Source organism: Kwoniella shandongensis, chromosome 7 (assembly GCF_008629635.2).
Source record: "Kwoniella shandongensis chromosome 7, complete sequence".
NCBI lineage: Eukaryota > Fungi > Basidiomycota > Tremellomycetes > Tremellales > Cryptococcaceae > Kwoniella > Kwoniella shandongensis.
The window spans coordinates 836,276-855,297 of NC_089293.1; the positions used below are offsets into that span (position 1 = coordinate 836,276).

The following is a 19,022-nucleotide window of genomic DNA, read 5'->3' on the forward strand; positions in this document are numbered from 1 at the left end:
GTACAGAAAGCTCGATTTGGTTCACGTGGAGAGTAGAGAGTGAAGAGGGGAAGAAGGGGTGCTCGAGCCGATCTGAAGCGTACGAGCTGCGAGCTCGGATTGATGAGACTACAACAATTCACTTGGTCGTGATGAGCTCCGAAGTAGGTCGTAGGTCGATCCAACTAAAAAGCTACCACGTATATGGGATTGCAAGGACCACGAAGCACCGGTAACACACTCCAGACCGACGACGCCGTACTCGAGTCGTAAAATGCGGCGTGATACCAACGATGTGTGTAGAAGATTATCTAATGATGTCAAGAATGAAAACAAAAACAAAAAGTACATTTCGAATTTTGGACTCGGAAATCTCATCATACTCATAACGTTATCGGTCCAACGGAACATCCCCGTGTTATTGTCGACTGAGCCAATCGCCATCACCAAAGAGAAATGCGTGCATTCTTGCAATGCTGCTGCACTTCGAAGCTTGTGAACTCCGAAAAACATCCGATATGCATGAAGATGCAACGAGCCTGACCCCTTGTACGTAATCTATCGCCGTCTACAATCGTAACCTAATCCAACCTGACCTGACCCAACGGAAACATGCTATGACTTGCCGGAACAACTAACTCGAACCGCTTAGAATCTGCCAAGGGGCTCTGCCACCTTGAAGCTAGCACCTGTCTTCTCTTTGATCTCATCCACACTAACACCCTCAGCCGCCTCGATCAAAGTCATACCGCCTCCATTCTTGCCCGTTCGGTCAACGTCGAAGACGGCCAACTCGGTGATGATTCGGCTGACGACAGCGACACCAGTCAAGGGGAGTTTACATTGGTCGAGAATCTTAGGCAGACCGTGTTTGTCGGTGTGAGTGGTGACGACGACAATCTTGGTCTCATCAGGGTTGGAAACGAGATCCATAGCTCCACCCATACCCTTGACGAGCTTTCCGGGAATCATGAAGTTGGCCTATAACGAGAATAACAGTCAGCCTGAGTCTTCTGCCTCTTGCAGTCTTGTTGAACAAACTCACAAGGTCACCCTTGGCGGACACCTCCATAGCACCGAGAATAGAGACGTCGACGTGACCACCTCGGATCATACCGAAAGACTCGCTCGAGTCAAAGGTGGCGGCACCAGGAACAAGAGTGACAGTCTCCTTTCCGGCGTTGATGATGTCCCTACACGCAGCAAGGGTCATGTCAGTCTCCTTTCCGCGTACATACGCCAATCTCACTCACGCATCAACTTGGTCCTTGGTGGGATAAGGTCCCATACCCAAGATACCGTTCTCACTTTGGATCCAGACCTTCTGACCCTCGGGTAAGAAGTTGGCCGCGAGGACGGGAATACCGACACCGAGGTTGACATAAGCACCATCGTAAAGCTCTTTTGATGCTCGCTTGGCGATCTTCTCTCGTTGAGCCTTGCCCTTGTCCTGCTTGACGGAAGTGCTCTCCGCGTGAGACTCCTCTCCGGAGGATGGGGACACGTTCTCGGAGTCCTCCCGAGTGGTGAGGATCTCGATCTGCTTGTCCTCGGTAGCGGGGACGATCCTGTCGACGTAGATACCAGGGAGATCAACGTCCATGGGGTCGATCTCGCCCACTTCAACGATGTTCTCGGCCTGCGCGAATTATTTAGCATATATATGTGTTTTGCGGCTCGAAAAGCTCACCTCAACGATAGACAACTTGGAAGCTCGGGCAACCAAACCGCCGAAAGCTCGAGTGGTGTATCTGCATCAAATTATCAGTCTCATTTCCTGCAACACCAATATCAAGCCGGAAGCTCACCTGAAGACACAGTTTCCGGCCTTGTCAACCTTCCAAGCTCTCAAAATACCGACATCTCCGTGAATTGCGGGCTCGAACAAGAACTTCTTTCCGTCAAACTCCTTGGTGTCCTTCTTGACACCCTCAACAAGAACCGTTTGTTTTCCATCGGCGTCCTTCTTGGACCAGAGCTGAGGGATACCACCGGTCTCGATGAATGTGCCTGTAGAGAATCAGGTCCAAACGATGTAAGGTCAGTCTTGAGAAATCATAGATGTAAGTGGGGAAATGTCTATAATCCTACACAACCTGAGAGCTTGGAAGGGAAGGCGGTGGAAGAGGAGACATAGAGAAGGAGAGACTCACCAGCACCAGTTCGAGTGTAGAAACCGGGCATACCAGCACCGGCCGCTCGGAGTCGCTCAGCGATAGTTCCTTGAGGACTGAGCTCCATCTGAATTTCTCCTGAAAGATAGGCGTTTTGAAGACCTTTGTTGGTACCGACGTATGACAAGATCATCTTCTTGATTTGTCCTGAAGTGACGAGGGGAGCTGTGTAAATGGAACAGGGACGCTCGTGTCAGCGGGTGGAAATACGATGCATCGGAACTTGACGGAAAGAACCACTCACATAATCCAAAAGTACCCGCATTACCAGCGTTGTTCGAGACGACTGTCAAGTCTTTCAGATCGCTGTTCTTGATAGCGTGGATAATGGTTTCGGCAGTACCACAAAGACCGAAACCGGCTGAAAGGATGACGTCTCCACTCTTGATATCCTTGATAGCGGAGTGAGCATCGGGCCAGACTTTGGACTTGGTACTGGGGGTGATTCGTGATTCTGCGTAGTTGGCTTTACCGGGTCGAGGGGCGGCTTGAGCGTTGAGATATCTGAAGAGTTGAGGAGCAGAAGCGACGACTGGAGTTCTGGCAATCGACTTCGAGAGAAGACGAGCAGATCGAGGGATCGCTCTGGAAGTGGTGGGCAATGCTGTTCGGATCATGCTGTAATGTAGATGTGAATGAAAGAAAACAAACAAAGAAGGGATGAGAAAACAAAGTGGGGTCAAGATGTGTTGTTCCGTGGGGCACTTTTTTGTGTTTTAGACGAGAGACCGACGTTGACTTTTTATATAACAGTGGAGGACGGATGACGGTGAATTGTTATTACCAGATAACCTAAACCAATGGCGAATAACGTACAAGTAGTACAACCATCAGGTACGGAAGGAGAGACGAGACGGATCCGCGGACCCATTCGCGTTTTAGATGTCTATTCTTGATCACCGTAGAAGACCACGAGCCTAACTGGAACAACATTGGTGACGGGGAAAACAGTCAATTCGTTAACCGGGAAGCTCGATTAAATCCAGATCATTCATTGCACCGAGTTTGCCGTTCAGCCAACCAACCGTCAGTATAGTGGAACATCATTTCATGACTGCGACGAAAATACATTTCCAAGAGAACAGAACTGGGATTGCACAGAACAACCTGCGCACCCGCCGAGACTGACGCGTCATGGTTACGGCTTATCTTCTGTGAACTGTGTAAAGATCACAGCTTGTCTGTGCGAATCAGGAACGGCGCAGCGAAGTTTGACAAATGATGTGAAATTGATCCGACTGCGGGACGTAAGCGTTGAAAGTCGTTGAAAGGTATAAGAAAGGACGAATTTGGAGTGATTCTGACTCTCGTTTTCTTACATCTCTTCACCTCCCCAGATCACACACACTCACACGTACACTCACACTCACACTCACACTACTGATACACAACAAGACAAGCGAACGATATGACAGGAACTCGAGAGAACGTCGTCAATGACAGTACCAACAGTGCCGGAGACAACATCAATCAGACCGAGGCCCAAGGCTTTACCGTCGCTGTCCTACTCGAGACCCCTGCCAATCAAGAAGATGCCAATCTTCACGAGATGTCTAGCTCGACGATGGAAGATACCGCGGACACTATTGGTGAGTTATACGTTCCCCATCCCATGCTCACAGAAAAAATGACACATGCTGACTATTTGAATTATCTTCCTTTTCCTCTCCGTCCCGGACTATCGACTCTCGCCTCTTCCACGCAAATACGATGCACTTCATCAGTCGAAGGAGCTGCCAATATGAATATCAACGATGTCAACTCGCTCGTTGATGGCGACGATGAGGATCAAAACAATGACACTCACGAGGACCAAGGTAATCCACACCACCCCCACCTCCACCGTAACCGCCACCGCCACGGCGCTCATCATCGCCACTCTGAGTATGGCCATGACCATGGTTCTTTCCACGGGTCTTGTACACCCCACTTTGACCCTCACCACATGATGCATGATCCAAGGATGATGCCTCCCCCTCCTCCCTTTGGACCACATGGGTTCATGTCATACCTCGGAGGACCTCCTGCTCCTCCTCCAGGATTTGGAGCTGGGATGGACTTCGAACCTAGCTTCTGGGAGTTCGGACCCCCTCCTCATGGACCTTCTCCTCATGGCCGTCATGGACCTCCCCCTCATGGACCTCGTGGCCCCCATGATCGCCCTGAACACGATGATGATCGTCGCGATAAACATGGTAAGCACGGACGACACCACAAGCATCATGGCACACATGGACATGGACATGGACCCAGGCATGACAACCACCGAGCACATGGACACCCTTCTCACGGAGGATGGGGATGGTCACACCACGGCCACCACCACTATCACGAACATCACTCCACCGATGAGCAAGAGGCCAATATCGACGAAGTCAAGGACCGTATCACCGAAGTGACGTCTGATGATGAGGACGTCCCCAACAATAACGACAATGAGAATACAAACTCTTCCACCTCCACCTCGGAATCCGACTCGGAATCATGCACCTCCACCGAGAGCGAGAGCGAAGGTCAGGAGCACCATCACCATCATCATTTCCACCCTTATCATGAGCCAGGCGCGAGTCGTGGTCGAGGCTTCGGCTTCAGCTTTGGACGTGGACGTGGACGTGGTTGTGCTATGCCAAGGGGCTTTGGTCCTGGCCCCGTTCGCGGTTTTGGTCATCCTGGTATGCATATGAGAGGTGGTCCAGGAGGTATGAGAGGTGGATTCCATCCTCCTTCCCCTCCTCCACCCGGTGGACACGGACGTAGTCCCCAACACGGTAGACCTGGTAGACCTGAAAGCCCACCTCCGCCTCCACCTCATCACCCTGGCCACACAGTACATCCTTTTGGAGCTGGTCCTTTCGGCATGGGACATATGGGCGGCGGTGGGAGTCGTGGCTTCTTCGACGTTGGACCTGACCACGAACACTGCCATGGACCTGATCACGACCACGAATATGGACATGGACACCACCACGGCCCAGGACATGGACATTTTGGCCACCGAGGCCTCGGCCACAGGATGCGAGGTGGACCTCCTCCCTTTGGATTTGGATTTGGCCCAACTGCGACTCCTGTAGCGTAGACCTTGATATACTCACCAACATGGCCATCATAAAGTGATCTGTGTCGGCAACTTCTGCTCCTTCATTGGAAATGGTACACAAGCCAACGACACACTATATACGCTCGAAGAGCTGGACAAAATCAGAAACCAACCTCAACAACCCCAAACAGAGGTCGAAACTACCTCATCTAAATACACGGGAATGGCCGTTTTCTTTGTAGATAATGATTGAGATGTATATACTGTACATGCAATTGTGAAGTGAACTGAAAATTCTTGACCCAGGCAAGCGAGCAGACTGGTTGACAATGATACTGATAATTGCTGCATTCGGTCTCACTTTCACTCTACTGATTTTACGACAATGTCCTGTACTTGTATACTAACGACTACGTCCTCTACTGTATATAGCTTCAATCATCTGAATCACCACAGCTACAACTCTACCCCTCTTCTCCTGTCCGTCACTCTCGAATTCGACCCATTTTTAGGCGCACAATCCCATCTACTTATGCCACATCCTTCGCCTGATCCATATTGAGGATGATCGCCTGATAAAACCTTGTGAATTCTATCAAATCTTCCGCTGTGGCATATTCGTTGATCGTGTGTCCACCGGCATTACCCTTCATAGGGGTGTATCGGAATCGATAGATGTTACGAGTCAAATCCCAATATCGTCTAGTATCGGTGTTCTGCGCCCGACGAAGAAAATCAATCAGTCAGCGGAAGAACCGGTCGATTGGGATTGTGTATAGTATGTTGCACTTACACCGGTTGACATGAGTGGAGCGACGATTAGATCTTCTCCTTGTTCCAACTCCACAATCTTTCCATCTTCACTGACTTCCTTCCTACTTGCCCAAACACCTCTTGCGGTACCTGCCAATACTCTCCAGCTTGGATCTTCCACCGTCACGGGGCTATGAGGTGCAGGATCGGTATAGTACCCATAAGCATTCTCGAGCAATACTTTGGATGTGGGAGAACCAGAGTGTACGACCTCGTTGTCGAATCCGATGAGGGTGAGGTTGTATTGCTTCACGATGGGAAGGAGCATGGAGATAGTTCGTTCTTGTAGTTCAGCAGCATTGGAGAGGACGTTGACTCGATGGTTGATCACCGCTTTGACAGATTCAGGCTGCAGGGTGGGATCTGGGTCAGCCGTATTCCTAAATCTCGATTAGGACCCCGAGAGATAATGGGCGGTTTGCAGCCGGCCAGCCAAATGCCCAACTATCCCACTCACCAAAGCGTTCACCTTCAAACCACCATTGATGATATCTACCGCTTGTGACGTCGTCAACATCGCCCTGATCGGATCGCCTTGACCTGGTCCGACGGGCGTTCCACCCATCCCAACTTCCAAAATCTCCTCTGGCAACGTCTTCCAGGCTTTCACATCTCCATCTTCGGCTTTGACGACCAAACTCCTCAATCTGCCGGGCATGCCTTCGGAATAGGCAGCGGCACAAGTGAGGAATTCGTAGACGGGTGATTTTGGGCCGATGCTAGGTGCATGAGGGTTGGCCTCGAGTTGAGCGATAAGGAGGGAGATCAAGCCGATAGCGGTGTGTGGTGCTGACACTCTAATCTTAGCAACATACTTCGGTTTTGCGACAAGCTCTGAGATGATACTTACGAGGGACAGATGAGTGACCACCCAGAGTCTGAACGGTGAGACCCAAATCGTAGTGTCCTTTCTCAGCGACACCCGGAGTCGCAAAAGTTTGACCCCAAGTTTCGATGAGACCTGACCCTTCGTCAATGAGCCTGATGAAACAGTCACGTTAGTTTCTGCGTGTTGCTCAAGTTCCGGGATTCGATGCGGGATCCGACTGTGCGTCGCAACGTCCTTCTCAATCGATATCTATGACAACTCACAACGACATAGAGTCCTTGCCATATTTCTCCAAGAGGTATTTGGAAATAGCAGGAGCGCCGACCTGTCCACCTCGCTCTTCATCACTGCCGAAACCGAGCACAATACTTCGTGTGGGCTTGAAGTCTGTTGTCTTGATCAAATGCTCGATGGCAGACATGACGGCTAAGTGGACCCTATCAGTATCAGTAACAGTCCAAAAGTGGAGCAAAGGCCACAGCCCTATATCTTATACCTTGACGAACAGAGCCGACTCACCAATCAAACTGGCCTTGGTATCAGCTGCACCACGACCGTGAATCAACGTTCCGTCGTAATCTCCACCAAAGGGATCATGGACCCATTGATCTCTAGTGGAAGGGAGCACAGGGACAACGTCTATAACACGTAACAGCGCATATGATATCAGCTGCTTGTTACATTCGGGCCTGGTATATGGGTAAGAAGGGTCGACTCACCTTGGTGAGAAGTGAGGAAGATGGGCTTGAGAGATGGATCAGAGCCTTCGATCTCGTACACCAGCGCCCAGTCGTGTTTCGTACGTTTGGCGACTTTGTGACTACACGATGATGCGGTCAGATATCAATATGGAAAACGAAATTTGCAAATACGTCAGAGATCGAAATGGCTACAAAGAGTGATTACTGCTGGAAGGGTGTACGAGGGAGGGGAGGGGTGGGCGACCTGTTGACTTACACAAGAGGGAATGTTTCTTCAAGGACTATCCAGACAGGACATTCAACGTATCAGCAATCTCGTCTATCGTAGGTTGAACGCTACGACAACGAAATCCCTGGTAGATACTCACAGTCGTGGAACTTTGCGAAGATCTTCCATCTGGGATCTTCGTCGACAGGACCCATCTCGTCGAAGATCATAGTGGGGATTCGGATCTGCAGCGTTTGGGGACAGCGAGTCAGTCAGGTATGAAAAGGTATGAAGAGGTATTCGCCTCTCCAAGATATCTGCTCATACCATGTCTAGTCTACCTGAACAGCGTATGACTCACGGCATCTTGTAATCGCTTGATGATAACATCCTTCTCCTCCCAGACCTTTGTGGTATTATATCCTTTTGGCAAGACTGGCTCTGCCTGCTCACACGCATCTTTCATTCGACCTTGTTGCAGAGCGCCAAAGGTCTCATCGCCATCATACGAGATGAAAGAAGATACCGAGACTGGGAACGAGGTGGAGATAGCCAGTGTCGCCAAGATTCCAAGGAGGATGAGGGGCCATCTCGTTTTCGATTTGGACTCGTTAGGTGACGAGGAAGAGTCCGCCGAAGTGACTGGGAGGTAGATTGGTCCTTTTGCCATGATGCGACGCTGTGCTATACCATTCACACCGATAAAGTATGTTGATGAGGAGGAGAGAGGAATTGCGATAAGACAGACAAACGGACGAACGGATGGTATGGTCGGCCTCTTAAGTGAGATTCGAGGTATCGCTCATAACCGATCACAAAGGCGGAGATCACCGCAGTGTATGATGTTTGACCCTTTCGGAGATGAACGATATCGGTCATCAGCGCGGTGTGTTATCTGACCTCAAGGCGAGATAGACGCCACGATGCCAATAGTGTTAAACGAGCCCAACCTGTCCGAGTGAACGTCCCGCATCGGGTTGAGATGCGTGAGGGTGGCTTAGCGACATGGCGCAATGAATGGAAAATCAGTGGTCCTGTTTGGGGAGAGGCGAGGTTTAATCATAGGCATAAAGTGGTATCAAATAGCCGAGATGGTCAATCAAAGCCTTTGGACTGATATACTTCCTCACATGCATCAATCACTACTGTCTACAAGCAGGCAACTTCAACTTGTCCTTTATAGTCTCCGGATGATCATAATTAATCTCCTCCCATCTACGTGATATTATCTCCATATCAGCGACAAACCCCCCAGTTTTCAGTTTTGGCATAACAAGATGTCTTCACTCACGTAGGCGCTCGGAATGGCAGATCTTTCACATCTTCCCAGTCTAATCCTCGTCCTGCAAAGTCTTGTTTGATAATTTTGGATGCTTGTTGCCACAGAACATCGTAACCATCGGTCGTGAGGTGGAGGCCGTCGCTATGAGGCCAGTTTGTATATCAGCACTTCATTCTAAGCTTGGCCTTTCTCATGATCTAGCGCCGGAGTCAACACAAGGTGTCAAGCACAACATGATTCGCCTAACACTTGTCGTGTCCACCGATGATGGAACGATGCAGGCGATCCCAGCCAGATCGAGGCATATACCGTAGTCACGCGATGGGAAACCATCTTCTCCCACTTCACACTCACTTGAAAAACTTCTCCAACTCTTTCCCCTCCTCCTTTCCCCCATTGGCAGCCGCCATCGCCCCCCACAAATCGACCACCCCCAAACCCCACCCCTCCTTCTCACTCTTCGCCCTCCATTCCTCCCCTAGCTCAAGTACCGCATCTTTATATTTCCTCGTGGTCTCCAGCTTTCTCGATTTGTCTTTGTCAGGTAAATCAGCTTCCCATTGAAGAGGATTGAATATCGTCGGTGTGATAAGGATGATATTCTTTGCTTTGGGATTGTGAGATGCTGCATAAGGCGATGAGGGCGAAGTGAGAGAGTGCAGAAAGTGATTCATGTTGGTTTTGAAAGTCGAGAGGGGGACATGTTGAGCATGACCAGGTAAAGCAGCGTCGTTTGTACCTATACGATCACCCATTACACCGTCAACACTCCTTAGGTAGAGCAGATGAAGGTGCACATCGCACCAACCACCGACATGAGTGAAGGGTCGAGGTCTCACTCACCTAACCAGATAGTCACAAGCCTCACAACCGGTCTAGTACCCTCTACCTTCTCCTTCTTCGTAAAGATCTTATCGAACAGTTCCCTCAACCAGACTGTATTGTATCCTCCATATCCTCGATTGATCACGTCAAGTTTACCACGGTACGATTCTGCATTCGATAAGCGTCCAGACACGATTTGCATCAGCAACGTGAGCGCCCTTGAAGGAATAAAGCCTCAGAGAAAGATGACTAACGACTCAGACGATGGTGTAGATTCCAAGGTACTTCTTGTCGAGAAGTGAGCGAGTCGCCCTATTGCGAAGCAGAGTATCAGATGTAGCTCACAAAGCAAGGTGACATATCGATCGGGGGGATGACTTACAAAGAGCACGATCGCGTCATTAAGCGGTTCAGCCATGTTGTAAGCTGACTGACTATATGTATGATCTAGAAAGATTGGACGAGGATTCTTGGACATATTATGTAGATGTAATAGGTAGGTGGACAGTCACCTCGTTGCATCTTTCGGTGAAACAATGATCCGGCCCGTTCGGCACCGGTAAAGGCAAAGCGACCGGGATTCCAGTCTGACTAAAGTCCTCAAAATAGACTCGTAGTTCGTATGCATACTCATGAAATGTACGTCGACAGCATATAGCGAATCCTCCTACTCGACACATGCAAAAGATCAAGTGCACAAAGCTGAAGTTTCAGCGACAGTGTCATCGCCTAAACTTGGGCTCTCCCAACCTCTCCAATACACTCTCCGGTTTATCCAGGTCAATTTCGTCCCACCTAGCCGAGTGAGAACTCAGCCATTGCAATGTACTCTCGTGGTAGGTAGCACTCACCATGGTATACGCCTAGGTAAATCGTCGAGATCTTCCCAATCCAGACCTCGTCCTGCGAACTCAGTGTGGATGAGATTATCGAACAAGTCCCAAAGGACCGCGTAGCCTGCCGTAGTCATATGTACGCCGTCGCTGCGGGCATATGATCATCAGCATCGGGGTTCTCTGGAAAGGATAACACCTCTACACATATAGCTGTGACGCTGAGGAGGGTGTGCTGACTCACTGGAAGAACGGTGCCAAGCCATCGCCTAAACCTCCTGCTTTCGTCTCAATCGCAGACCACAAATCCAATATCCCTATCTTCGACTCCTTCCCTTCCCCTTGCTTAGCTTTCCACTCCTCACCTACTTCTCTCACAATCCGTGCATATTCTGCACTATGTTCGACTTCTCTGATATGTTGTCTATCTTCTGGAATCTGAGGCGGATAGATCGGTGGTGGAGTGATAAGGATGATATTGATTGGTGTCTCGGAGACTGCGTATGGGGATGTTGAGGGATCAACGAGGGAGGAGATGAAGTGGTTCAGGTTGGATCGGTAAGTAGGGAGAGACACGGCGCGAACATTGGGAGGGAGACACGCGTCGTTGGCGCCTTGAAGGGAAAGGGGTGATCAGTAATTCCAACCTCGCGGCGTTGGGCATGGCCTGGTCGAAGGTGGTGAGGCTGGGACATACCAAACCAGATAGTGACCAGTCGTACGGTCTGAGCAGTTTCACCTTTCTTCGCAAATATATGTTCCAAGAGAGGTCTCGCTCTGTACCACAAGCCCGCAGATCAGCATGATTCTATGCACAGAACGTCTTCGATATCCTCTCACAAGGTAGTGTTGTATCCCCCCAATCCTCGATTCAGCACATCCAACTTCCTACAGTATGATTCTGCGGTAACCGGTCATGCACGTCAGCCGATACCAAAATCAATGCTAGAGTAGCGTAGACACATACGTGATAGCTTCTCATGAAAAGTCCCTGGTACATCTTGTCTTTGAGTCAGACTATCTCCCTTTGAGGCAGATCAGCTCTGAGTATTGGTAGACCAGGTCTTGGAAAGGTGTCAAAGCGTACGTACAAAGAGAATTATGCAATCTTGCGTCGGGGCTGCCATATTTCTATATCTAATCGTACCTTTACCTCAGTGATAAGGGAGGTTATTTGGGAGAAAAGCGACACTCTGAAGTGAAGTCTGATTAATGTGGATGTCAGATCTACATGTTCAGGTTATTATTGAAAGTGCATGCATGATGAATGACCCACCCACCAAACAGGTGTAATGTCATCCCGGCGACGGGCGGTCCGGAGATGAGCGACAATTCGGAGGTGGATCTTCGAGCAACCTTGCGCTGAAGTGATTTAATCCAATCTTCGGAATTAGAATCGAGCTCTTCTCGGATCAAGCACACTTCGTGCATGCTCCAACTGCTCTGCTCTTCTAGGATCTAAGATTGGACTACTAATAATCCGACAAACAGGGAGAATGAAGCCAAGTATCCTTGACTTGGTGCGGTATCAGGAATCGGGGAGATTAGATAGGAGACTGGAATTCGGAACCTCCACTTGACATCCTGCGTCTTCACGATAGCACACATCGCAGCCGCTGTCTCTCAGCTATCAGCTTCGATGCGGTGCAGTGCGTAGCGGCGCGGTATGATACCTGACTTCATGGAATGTGGGATGCAATGCACAAGCCGAATCCGTATGAACAATGCATAGCCTGAACGGTATATAAAGAAATTGTTTGCAAATGTCCTACTCATCCCAAACGTCACCAGGACGTCTTCTCCATTCTAAGAAAACAATGCAACACTACGTACTGTCCCACCACATCTGATCGATGCTTATCTAAAGGCTCACATAAGTCTTACCCAGAGCGTTGAGACTACCATCGGCATTCTCCAACCCCGTACTTTTCGTACTGATATCGGGGAAAGCGCCAAACCAAGCCCATCTCTCAACGATAGCTTTCCCATCGCCTTGGAACCACTCGACAGCTGTCTTCATGAACGATTCGGTCTCAGCGGCCGTACAGTCGTAGCCGGTGGAGTAGTCGTGGCATGCGAATTCGGTGATCCAGGTTGGTTTGCCCTGAGCGGGGAAGGTCTGTTGTGAAGGAGTTACCGAGAAGATATCAGTGTATCACGAGAATACACGGACAACCGAGTGTGAGACAACAGAGATAAGAGATGTGAGGCGTGTATAGGACCATTACTCACCTTGACGTAGGAGATCAAGTCATCTGCATTGTTGCCGTAGAAGTGAAGAGGAACAAAGTCGAATTTGCATTTACCGTCACAGGCAGTCACCCAGTCCTGCCAACCAGCTTTCATCAGCATAGATGACACTTTGAGGTAGCAGGCTGCTATCATGGGCAAATGGCCAGGGCGGAGAGGTGTGGACCTACGTTGAACCAGGTAAGACTTCCACGAGCGACAGCGGGAGAACCGATCTTGAGGTCGGCTTTGAGATCCGCCGTCCACTGTTGGTGCAGAGTCGCCGCTTTAGTGGAATCGAGATTCGATCCTCCGTTCGCAGAGGTCATATCCGCTATACGTATCGTCACATCATCGTTAGCTATGTATGAAGATAGCAGCAATGTCGAATGATGGTCGACTCACGTTCGTTGAACCCCAGAATGTGTGTAGTCCCATTTGGGAACGTAGCTCCGCTGACTGAGCTGACCACATTTTCACCCCAAACACAGGGGACGAACTCGATGGAAGGAAGATCGAACGCGGTCAAGCCCCAGTTCCAATACCAGTTGAGACCCGTTCCAGCCAGTTGTGAATAGCCAGAAGAGTCGACGGCTAAACCTGCACCGCCGTTGGTAGAAGGGGGTGCAGCTGCGGCAACCACTGCAGGAGGACTGGCAGAAGCGGATGCCTGGGCGGAGGTGGCTGACTCAGAGGCAGAAGTCGAAGCGGAAGGGTCAGTCACCGTGGGGGCTGAGCTAGCTGGTGGAGGGGGAGACGGAAGAGTGTAGAGAGTGGTTGGCTCGACATCCGTTGCAGACGACGCAGTTGTGGTGTCGACTGAGACTGAGATTGGAAGAGAGGTAACAGCGGCACTGTCAGAGGCGGCTATCAGGATAGATGACGAGGTGGCGGATACTTGAGCCGTGACCGGGTTCGAAGCGGCGACATCGCTTGAAGCAGAGACCGAGGCGGTAGAAACCAAAGCGGTTACAAATGGAATGGTCGAGTTTCCACCGCCCGAAGCAGTGTGAGACGGATGGACGTGCGAGCTCCAGGTATGTTTGTGGTGGCGCCATTGCTCACCGGGAAGAGTAGTAGCGTTCCGAGGAGGTCTGGCACCGCACGTACGGCTGGTAGGTGCCGCCGAGACGAGGGCGAGGAGAGGAAGGAGGGAGAAGAGAGCGGTTGGCTGCATATCCAGTGTATTGATTGGTTGTCAAGGTGAGATGTCTGTGAAGTGACTGATATATACGTGATAGTGAGGAAGTAGGCCTGTCAAAGGTCGACTTTCGAAAGAGTGACAATATAGTTGGATATGATGATGAAGGAGGACTAGATGAAGAGAGAAGAAGAAGATCGATGACAATTTACAGAGTATATATATATTGTCCAGCCTGTTCGATCGTTCGCATCGTTCCAAGGTCTCGATCACGGCGACAAAACTGGTTGGAGGGGTATCTCGTCCAACCACGTACCTTTCCATCACCTGAAACGGATGTTATGTTGTGTCCACCACATCATCTCGGTGCCTTTACCCATTTTGACGGAGCGTGTGTGATCGAGCTACGACCTGAGACGGAGAGGAGTGGCGTCGATCCTGTATCATCTTCATGGAAGGAGGCCAAAGAGTGGTCACGGACACGGCGTTACATTATGCAAGGACCTATTCCTGTTGTTGATGTGACAAGAACAATTCGATTGATTCTATAATTATCGTTGACGAGCACAGACCTCTAGTCAGCGAAACGTAACAGGTGTTTCAGATTGCTCGTCAGGCACAGCGTGGACTTCGGGCGCCTATCAAGTAACGTCCCTCCATCATGGGCCTAACTGGCACGCGTCGATCCCGTAGACTTGGCTTTCGGGAAGTGACCACTCTGCTCAACCGACCACAGAAGCCAGTAAAGAAAGCGGTGACGATCACATCTCTTGCGACTCACACAAGACACTTTATAACCAATTGCGAGTCATATTCTGTTCAAGATGGACAAGTGGACTCCGATCGCCCCTTCCAAACCGGGTGGCCCATCAACCTCTCACGCTCTCTCTGCTCGTTTCGCATCAGTCCTCAAACCGTCCAAACCCTCCTCCGGGGCTCGAGGTTCAATATCTTCTTCCATACCTGGAGGCTCAGGACCGTCAATTGGCAGATGGCCAGAGGAGGTTGTGCTTCGAATCATTGGATTCTTGCCAATTCCTGATCTGCCCAATGTAGCGAGGGCGAGTAGGTCGTTAGCCCGTTTGGTGAAAGATGAGCGAGGGTGGGAGGTCAGATGTAAACTGTTGGAATTAGGACCGGACACATGTAAGTATGAGATGATATATATCCAGTTTGACTGAGAGCATAATCTGACAGATTCGTACAGCTGCGTCACCTCGGCGAGATGGTCAACAAAAACAACTACTTCCAACACCTAGAAAAGCATCCAGTTCACAACAACATCGTAATTCAATACAACCAGACGATGATTTCGGTGATTTCTCAACACAAGGCAATGATACTTTTGAAGACGTAGACTTTGGAGATTTCGAAGCTGCCAAACCGAACGGAAGAGGTGGTGGAGGATCGTCAAAAGAGCAAAGTTTATTGGATTTTGATGATCTGCCATTACCTTCTCGACCGACGGGAGCTGGAACAAGTGGTGGTAGAACCACTGGATTCTTCGCTCTTACTCCTGCAACACCCAAGCTTGGTGGCTCCTTCCCTAGTCATCCACCAGGACCCTACTATCGAGCATATAAAGCTCATCATAACGCTTTACTACCACTATGTCGACATTTACGGTCTTCCCCTTCCCCAAGCTCAACACTCTCTCTACTCTTTCCTCCATCACCGATCACCGCCATTCCACCACCGTTACCTGCCCAATCTGACATCTTACTATCACTTCTCCTTTTCCTCTCCCCGCGTATACAACCCTTACGAGATTGGGGTTTCCTACGGCAAGCTTTATTGGCCGCAGCAGATCGGTTTGATTCGACATGTCTAGTCGCGTTCGAAGTAGCCGATGGGAAGAAGGATGAGGCAGGGATGAAATTAGCAGCGGAAAGTAGTTGGAAAGTTTGGGAAGCGGGTGGTGGTGGACGAGACAAATGGGAGTGCGGAAGAGTGTGGGTAGAAAAGAGGGAGGTTTTCTACGATACTGCTAGATGGGACCCGCTGGAGAATATTGTGTAAGTACAGACTTTCTTCTGCTTTATTTCTCTCACAGCCAGGACTAACGAATTCTTCTCGTAGCAAAGTACCCACCACGACTGGAGCCATGACAAAACAGCTCGATTTTACGCCCATGGACGCATTCATGACTCACGTGCTGGAAGCGTTCCGAATAGATGCTCAACTTGCTGTGAGGGTGTTTCCAGCAAATGCAAGGGTGGTGCTTTCCTTCTGCGACAGAGTATCCAGCGATGTTGTAAGTTGACTAAATCCTCCCTAATGTGGATCGACACAACTGATATATGCTGCTTCAGATTGGCGAGTATATTCACCCTCTTCTATCACAAGCTCGTGCGGTCTCGCAAGACATTTTTCTGCAAGCGACTGCGGCGACGTTTGTGCAAGCGTGGAAGCTGGTAGATGTAGTCATGGAGGTTGTAGGGGAAGATCAAACGGTTATACAACGAACTCAGGTGGAGGATTCAGTGTGAGTGTGATGATTATGACCTAAGATAATGCTGACATGCATTTCACAGCTTCCAAATGTTCGAAGTCCATCTAGACGAATACCTGGACGACGAGACGGAATGGGTGAAACAGCATCTGGAGGAAATTTGCAGGGCGTGGGAGCAACAAGTGGGTCTGCATCTCTTGATGGAATTGTTCTACTTGCTAACTCAGTGTAGCTCGGAGCGTCCGATCCCGGCTCGCGTACTCAAGGCACCACCCCGACTTTCCTTACATCTTCCAACCCGGACCAAGTCAAGCGAAACGTGTTGGCCGGCTTCCGAGACGCCCTTCTACTTCCAGTCACAATCGTACCCCGAACAGTGACCTTTGGAGTGAATGCCATCGTCACCGGTTCCAGTCAAGCTGTTAGCGGATTAGCGATGCTCAATCCTCAAAAGTGGACAGGATCGAATGGTCGAGGACAACTGGTCAAGGAACCTAATGGAAATGGAGAAGTCGTTTTTGCAGTCCCGGAAGAGAAAGAGAAAGACGTTGAAGTGGTGGACGAAAAGGAGGTGGTAAATGAGAAAGTCGAATCCTCTCCGACTATGAGTTTGTCGGTTCCAGGGACAGAGACGACTTCGAAGAACCCGTCCAGAGGACCAACACCATCGCATGAAACAGACAAGTCCTTCGACAAGTTACAGCTGTTGGTGTCCCTGGATACGGCGCTGGAACTGATTCAGATCGATCGAGATTCGTTGAAGAGGGCAGAGACGTTTGCAAAGTATCCTGGAAAGTACGGACACAAGGTTCGGGAGGCTATTGAGGAGATCTTCATCTTGATGTTGAAAGCTGCAGGAGATAGGCACATCGCTCCGGGTTTCAGAATGTGAGTGCACAACACGCCCGACCTTTGTGCAGCAAGGTCTGTCCGGATTGAGCTGATTTTTGGACTTTGACTTGCAGGGCCACAAACCAAATGAGTACCTACAAACCCGCCGAACACGAAGAAACGACTAGTGTTGCTCCGTTACTACAGTTCTTTGAGCTCGTCCATATCGGAGACACGATCCAGTCAATGGTGCAGGTCTATTTCGATAAAGAGCTGGCCCTATATGTGGACAAGACCGATTTCTTGAACGCTGTGATGAGGGAGAAGAAGAGGTTTGAGTCGGTTCTGGACGACGCGGTCGCAGCGGGTCTTAATGCCGGTATCGAAGTGTTGATGAATCAGGTGGGTATTGCGCAAGCTCAGATTTCGCTTTCACGGTGGGATGCGAGTCCTAGACTGACGGTGACTGGAATGACAGGTCGAGCATATCATCTTGGTCAAAACCGGTCCGAGGGAGTACTATCCTGTAGAAGGGACCCCCCTTGATTTGGGACCTACGAACGGTTGTAGAGAGGCAATTCAGTGTCTGGAAATGCACTGTAATCTCTTGAGAGGGAGTACGTCGAAAGAGGTGTTAGAAGTGTTCTATCAGGAAGTAGGGATCCGTTTGCAAGCGTGAGTGGGCTAGTCATCCAATCGTCTGTTACACCATGATCCTTAGCGCACGATTTGTTCTGCTTCACGCTTTCCTTCAACAGTGTACTCAGAGACACGGCAGCTGACACGCATCGCATTCTTCCCTCCCCCGTAGGATCTTACAACGCCATCTGAAACGTCAGATCATCTCCCTTGAAGGTGGATTTCAAATCATTGCCGATCTGAACGCCTATCACTCTTTCGTTGCGTCGCTGAAACAACAACGAATCACGGACGATTTTTCCAATCTCAAGATGTTAGGACATGTGTATATCGTCTCTGATGCAAAGGATCTCGCTCAGATCGTGAGGGATGTGACGAGATACGGGGGGACTTTCACACCGGAAGAGTGAGTCCGGCATCGCCCTCTCAGACAAGGAAGAGCGAATTACTGATCATGTTGATTGTACGTAGCATCTACGAGTTCATCCAAAGACGAAGCGATTGGAAGAAGATTGAAAAGACAGTGGACAAGGTGGGTTTGGATCTGTTCCGAGGCAGTCCCTCAACTATGGCTAACATTGATTCGGATCATGATAGGCAATGTATGCCCTTTCGGTGCGAGAGGATTGTGTAATCATGTAACAAGAAGAGGGCAACATTACGATGATGTATCCATCGACCAATGTCAAGCGTCGAGACTCACATGGAATGCAGCATTTACATTACATCTTGGAGTGGATAGGCATGGAGGTCTGGAATTCGCCGTTTCTCGGCCGCTTTGTAAAACGACTTGGCTTGGAAGGACGACCGTATCTGGACTAACATGGCTAGAACCGGAATAGCCCGTTCCGTTCCTTTGTCTGTCATGCGCCTTGACAACAGTAACATGTCGTATCATAGACTTCGACAGGGATATGTACTCACAAAGGCGGTCTTTGACCACAGATGGGCGGAAGATGAACGAAGGTACCTTTGAAACATCATACTGACAAAGGACCTTCCTTCACCTTTCTGTGTGGTTCTCTCTCCTGCACTCGGTCGTTGAGGAG

At 49.9% G+C, this 19,022-nt stretch overlaps 7 protein-coding genes across 7 annotated transcripts; 2 read left to right on the forward strand and 5 right to left on the reverse strand.

Annotated features, from left to right (window-relative positions):
• Window positions 1–627: 627 nt before the first annotated feature.
• On the reverse strand, window positions 628–2,770 carry CI109_104184 (uncharacterized protein; the record flags this gene model as incomplete). Its single annotated transcript, XM_032004072.1, has 7 exons — window positions 628–960; window positions 1,025–1,172; window positions 1,233–1,618; window positions 1,670–1,730; window positions 1,788–1,989; window positions 2,133–2,318; window positions 2,398–2,770. 7 exons carry the CDS (start codon window positions 2,768–2,770, stop codon window positions 628–630), a joined length of 1,689 nt encoding a protein of 562 aa, XP_031861674.1.
• A 791-nt stretch (window positions 2,771–3,561) lies between these two features.
• CI109_104185 (uncharacterized protein) lies at window positions 3,562–5,229 on the forward strand (the record flags this gene model as incomplete). Its single annotated transcript, XM_032004071.1, has 2 exons — window positions 3,562–3,742; window positions 3,878–5,229. The coding sequence occupies 2 exons, from the start codon at window positions 3,562–3,564 to the stop codon at window positions 5,227–5,229; spliced, it is 1,533 nt and encodes a 510-aa protein (XP_031861673.1).
• A 491-nt stretch (window positions 5,230–5,720) lies between these two features.
• CI109_104186 (uncharacterized protein) lies at window positions 5,721–8,411 on the reverse strand (the record flags this gene model as incomplete). Its single annotated transcript, XM_032004070.1, has 10 exons — window positions 5,721–5,906; window positions 5,984–6,352; window positions 6,461–6,792; window positions 6,854–6,984; window positions 7,096–7,258; window positions 7,352–7,471; window positions 7,552–7,652; window positions 7,790–7,814; window positions 7,902–7,986; window positions 8,103–8,411. 10 exons carry the CDS (start codon window positions 8,409–8,411, stop codon window positions 5,721–5,723), a joined length of 1,821 nt encoding a protein of 606 aa, XP_031861672.1.
• A 472-nt stretch (window positions 8,412–8,883) lies between these two features.
• Window positions 8,884–10,266, reverse strand: CI109_104187 (uncharacterized protein; the record flags this gene model as incomplete). Its single annotated transcript, XM_032004069.1, has 6 exons — window positions 8,884–8,956; window positions 9,033–9,164; window positions 9,378–9,762; window positions 9,867–10,016; window positions 10,103–10,160; window positions 10,231–10,266. The coding sequence occupies 6 exons, from the start codon at window positions 10,264–10,266 to the stop codon at window positions 8,884–8,886; spliced, it is 834 nt and encodes a 277-aa protein (XP_031861671.1).
• A 304-nt stretch (window positions 10,267–10,570) lies between these two features.
• Window positions 10,571–11,808, reverse strand: CI109_104188 (uncharacterized protein; the record flags this gene model as incomplete). Its single annotated transcript, XM_065967428.1, has 7 exons — window positions 10,571–10,643; window positions 10,700–10,831; window positions 10,926–11,295; window positions 11,379–11,458; window positions 11,522–11,582; window positions 11,649–11,706; window positions 11,773–11,808. 7 exons carry the CDS (start codon window positions 11,806–11,808, stop codon window positions 10,571–10,573), a joined length of 810 nt encoding a protein of 269 aa, XP_065823500.1.
• Window positions 11,809–12,542: 734 nt separating this feature from the next.
• Window positions 12,543–14,087, reverse strand: CI109_104189 (uncharacterized protein; the record flags this gene model as incomplete). Its single annotated transcript, XM_065967429.1, has 4 exons — window positions 12,543–12,800; window positions 12,914–13,009; window positions 13,102–13,244; window positions 13,316–14,087. The coding sequence occupies 4 exons, from the start codon at window positions 14,085–14,087 to the stop codon at window positions 12,543–12,545; spliced, it is 1,269 nt and encodes a 422-aa protein (XP_065823501.1).
• Window positions 14,088–14,875: 788 nt separating this feature from the next.
• CI109_104190 (uncharacterized protein) lies at window positions 14,876–18,615 on the forward strand (the record flags this gene model as incomplete). The annotated part of the gene is made up of 11 exons (XM_032004067.1): window positions 14,876–15,197; window positions 15,259–16,066; window positions 16,131–16,305; window positions 16,364–16,536; window positions 16,586–16,685; window positions 16,736–17,391; window positions 17,469–17,736; window positions 17,813–18,009; window positions 18,146–18,379; window positions 18,445–18,505; window positions 18,571–18,615. The coding sequence occupies 11 exons, from the start codon at window positions 14,876–14,878 to the stop codon at window positions 18,613–18,615; spliced, it is 3,039 nt and encodes a 1,012-aa protein (XP_031861669.1).
• Window positions 18,616–19,022: the final 407 nt, after the last annotated feature.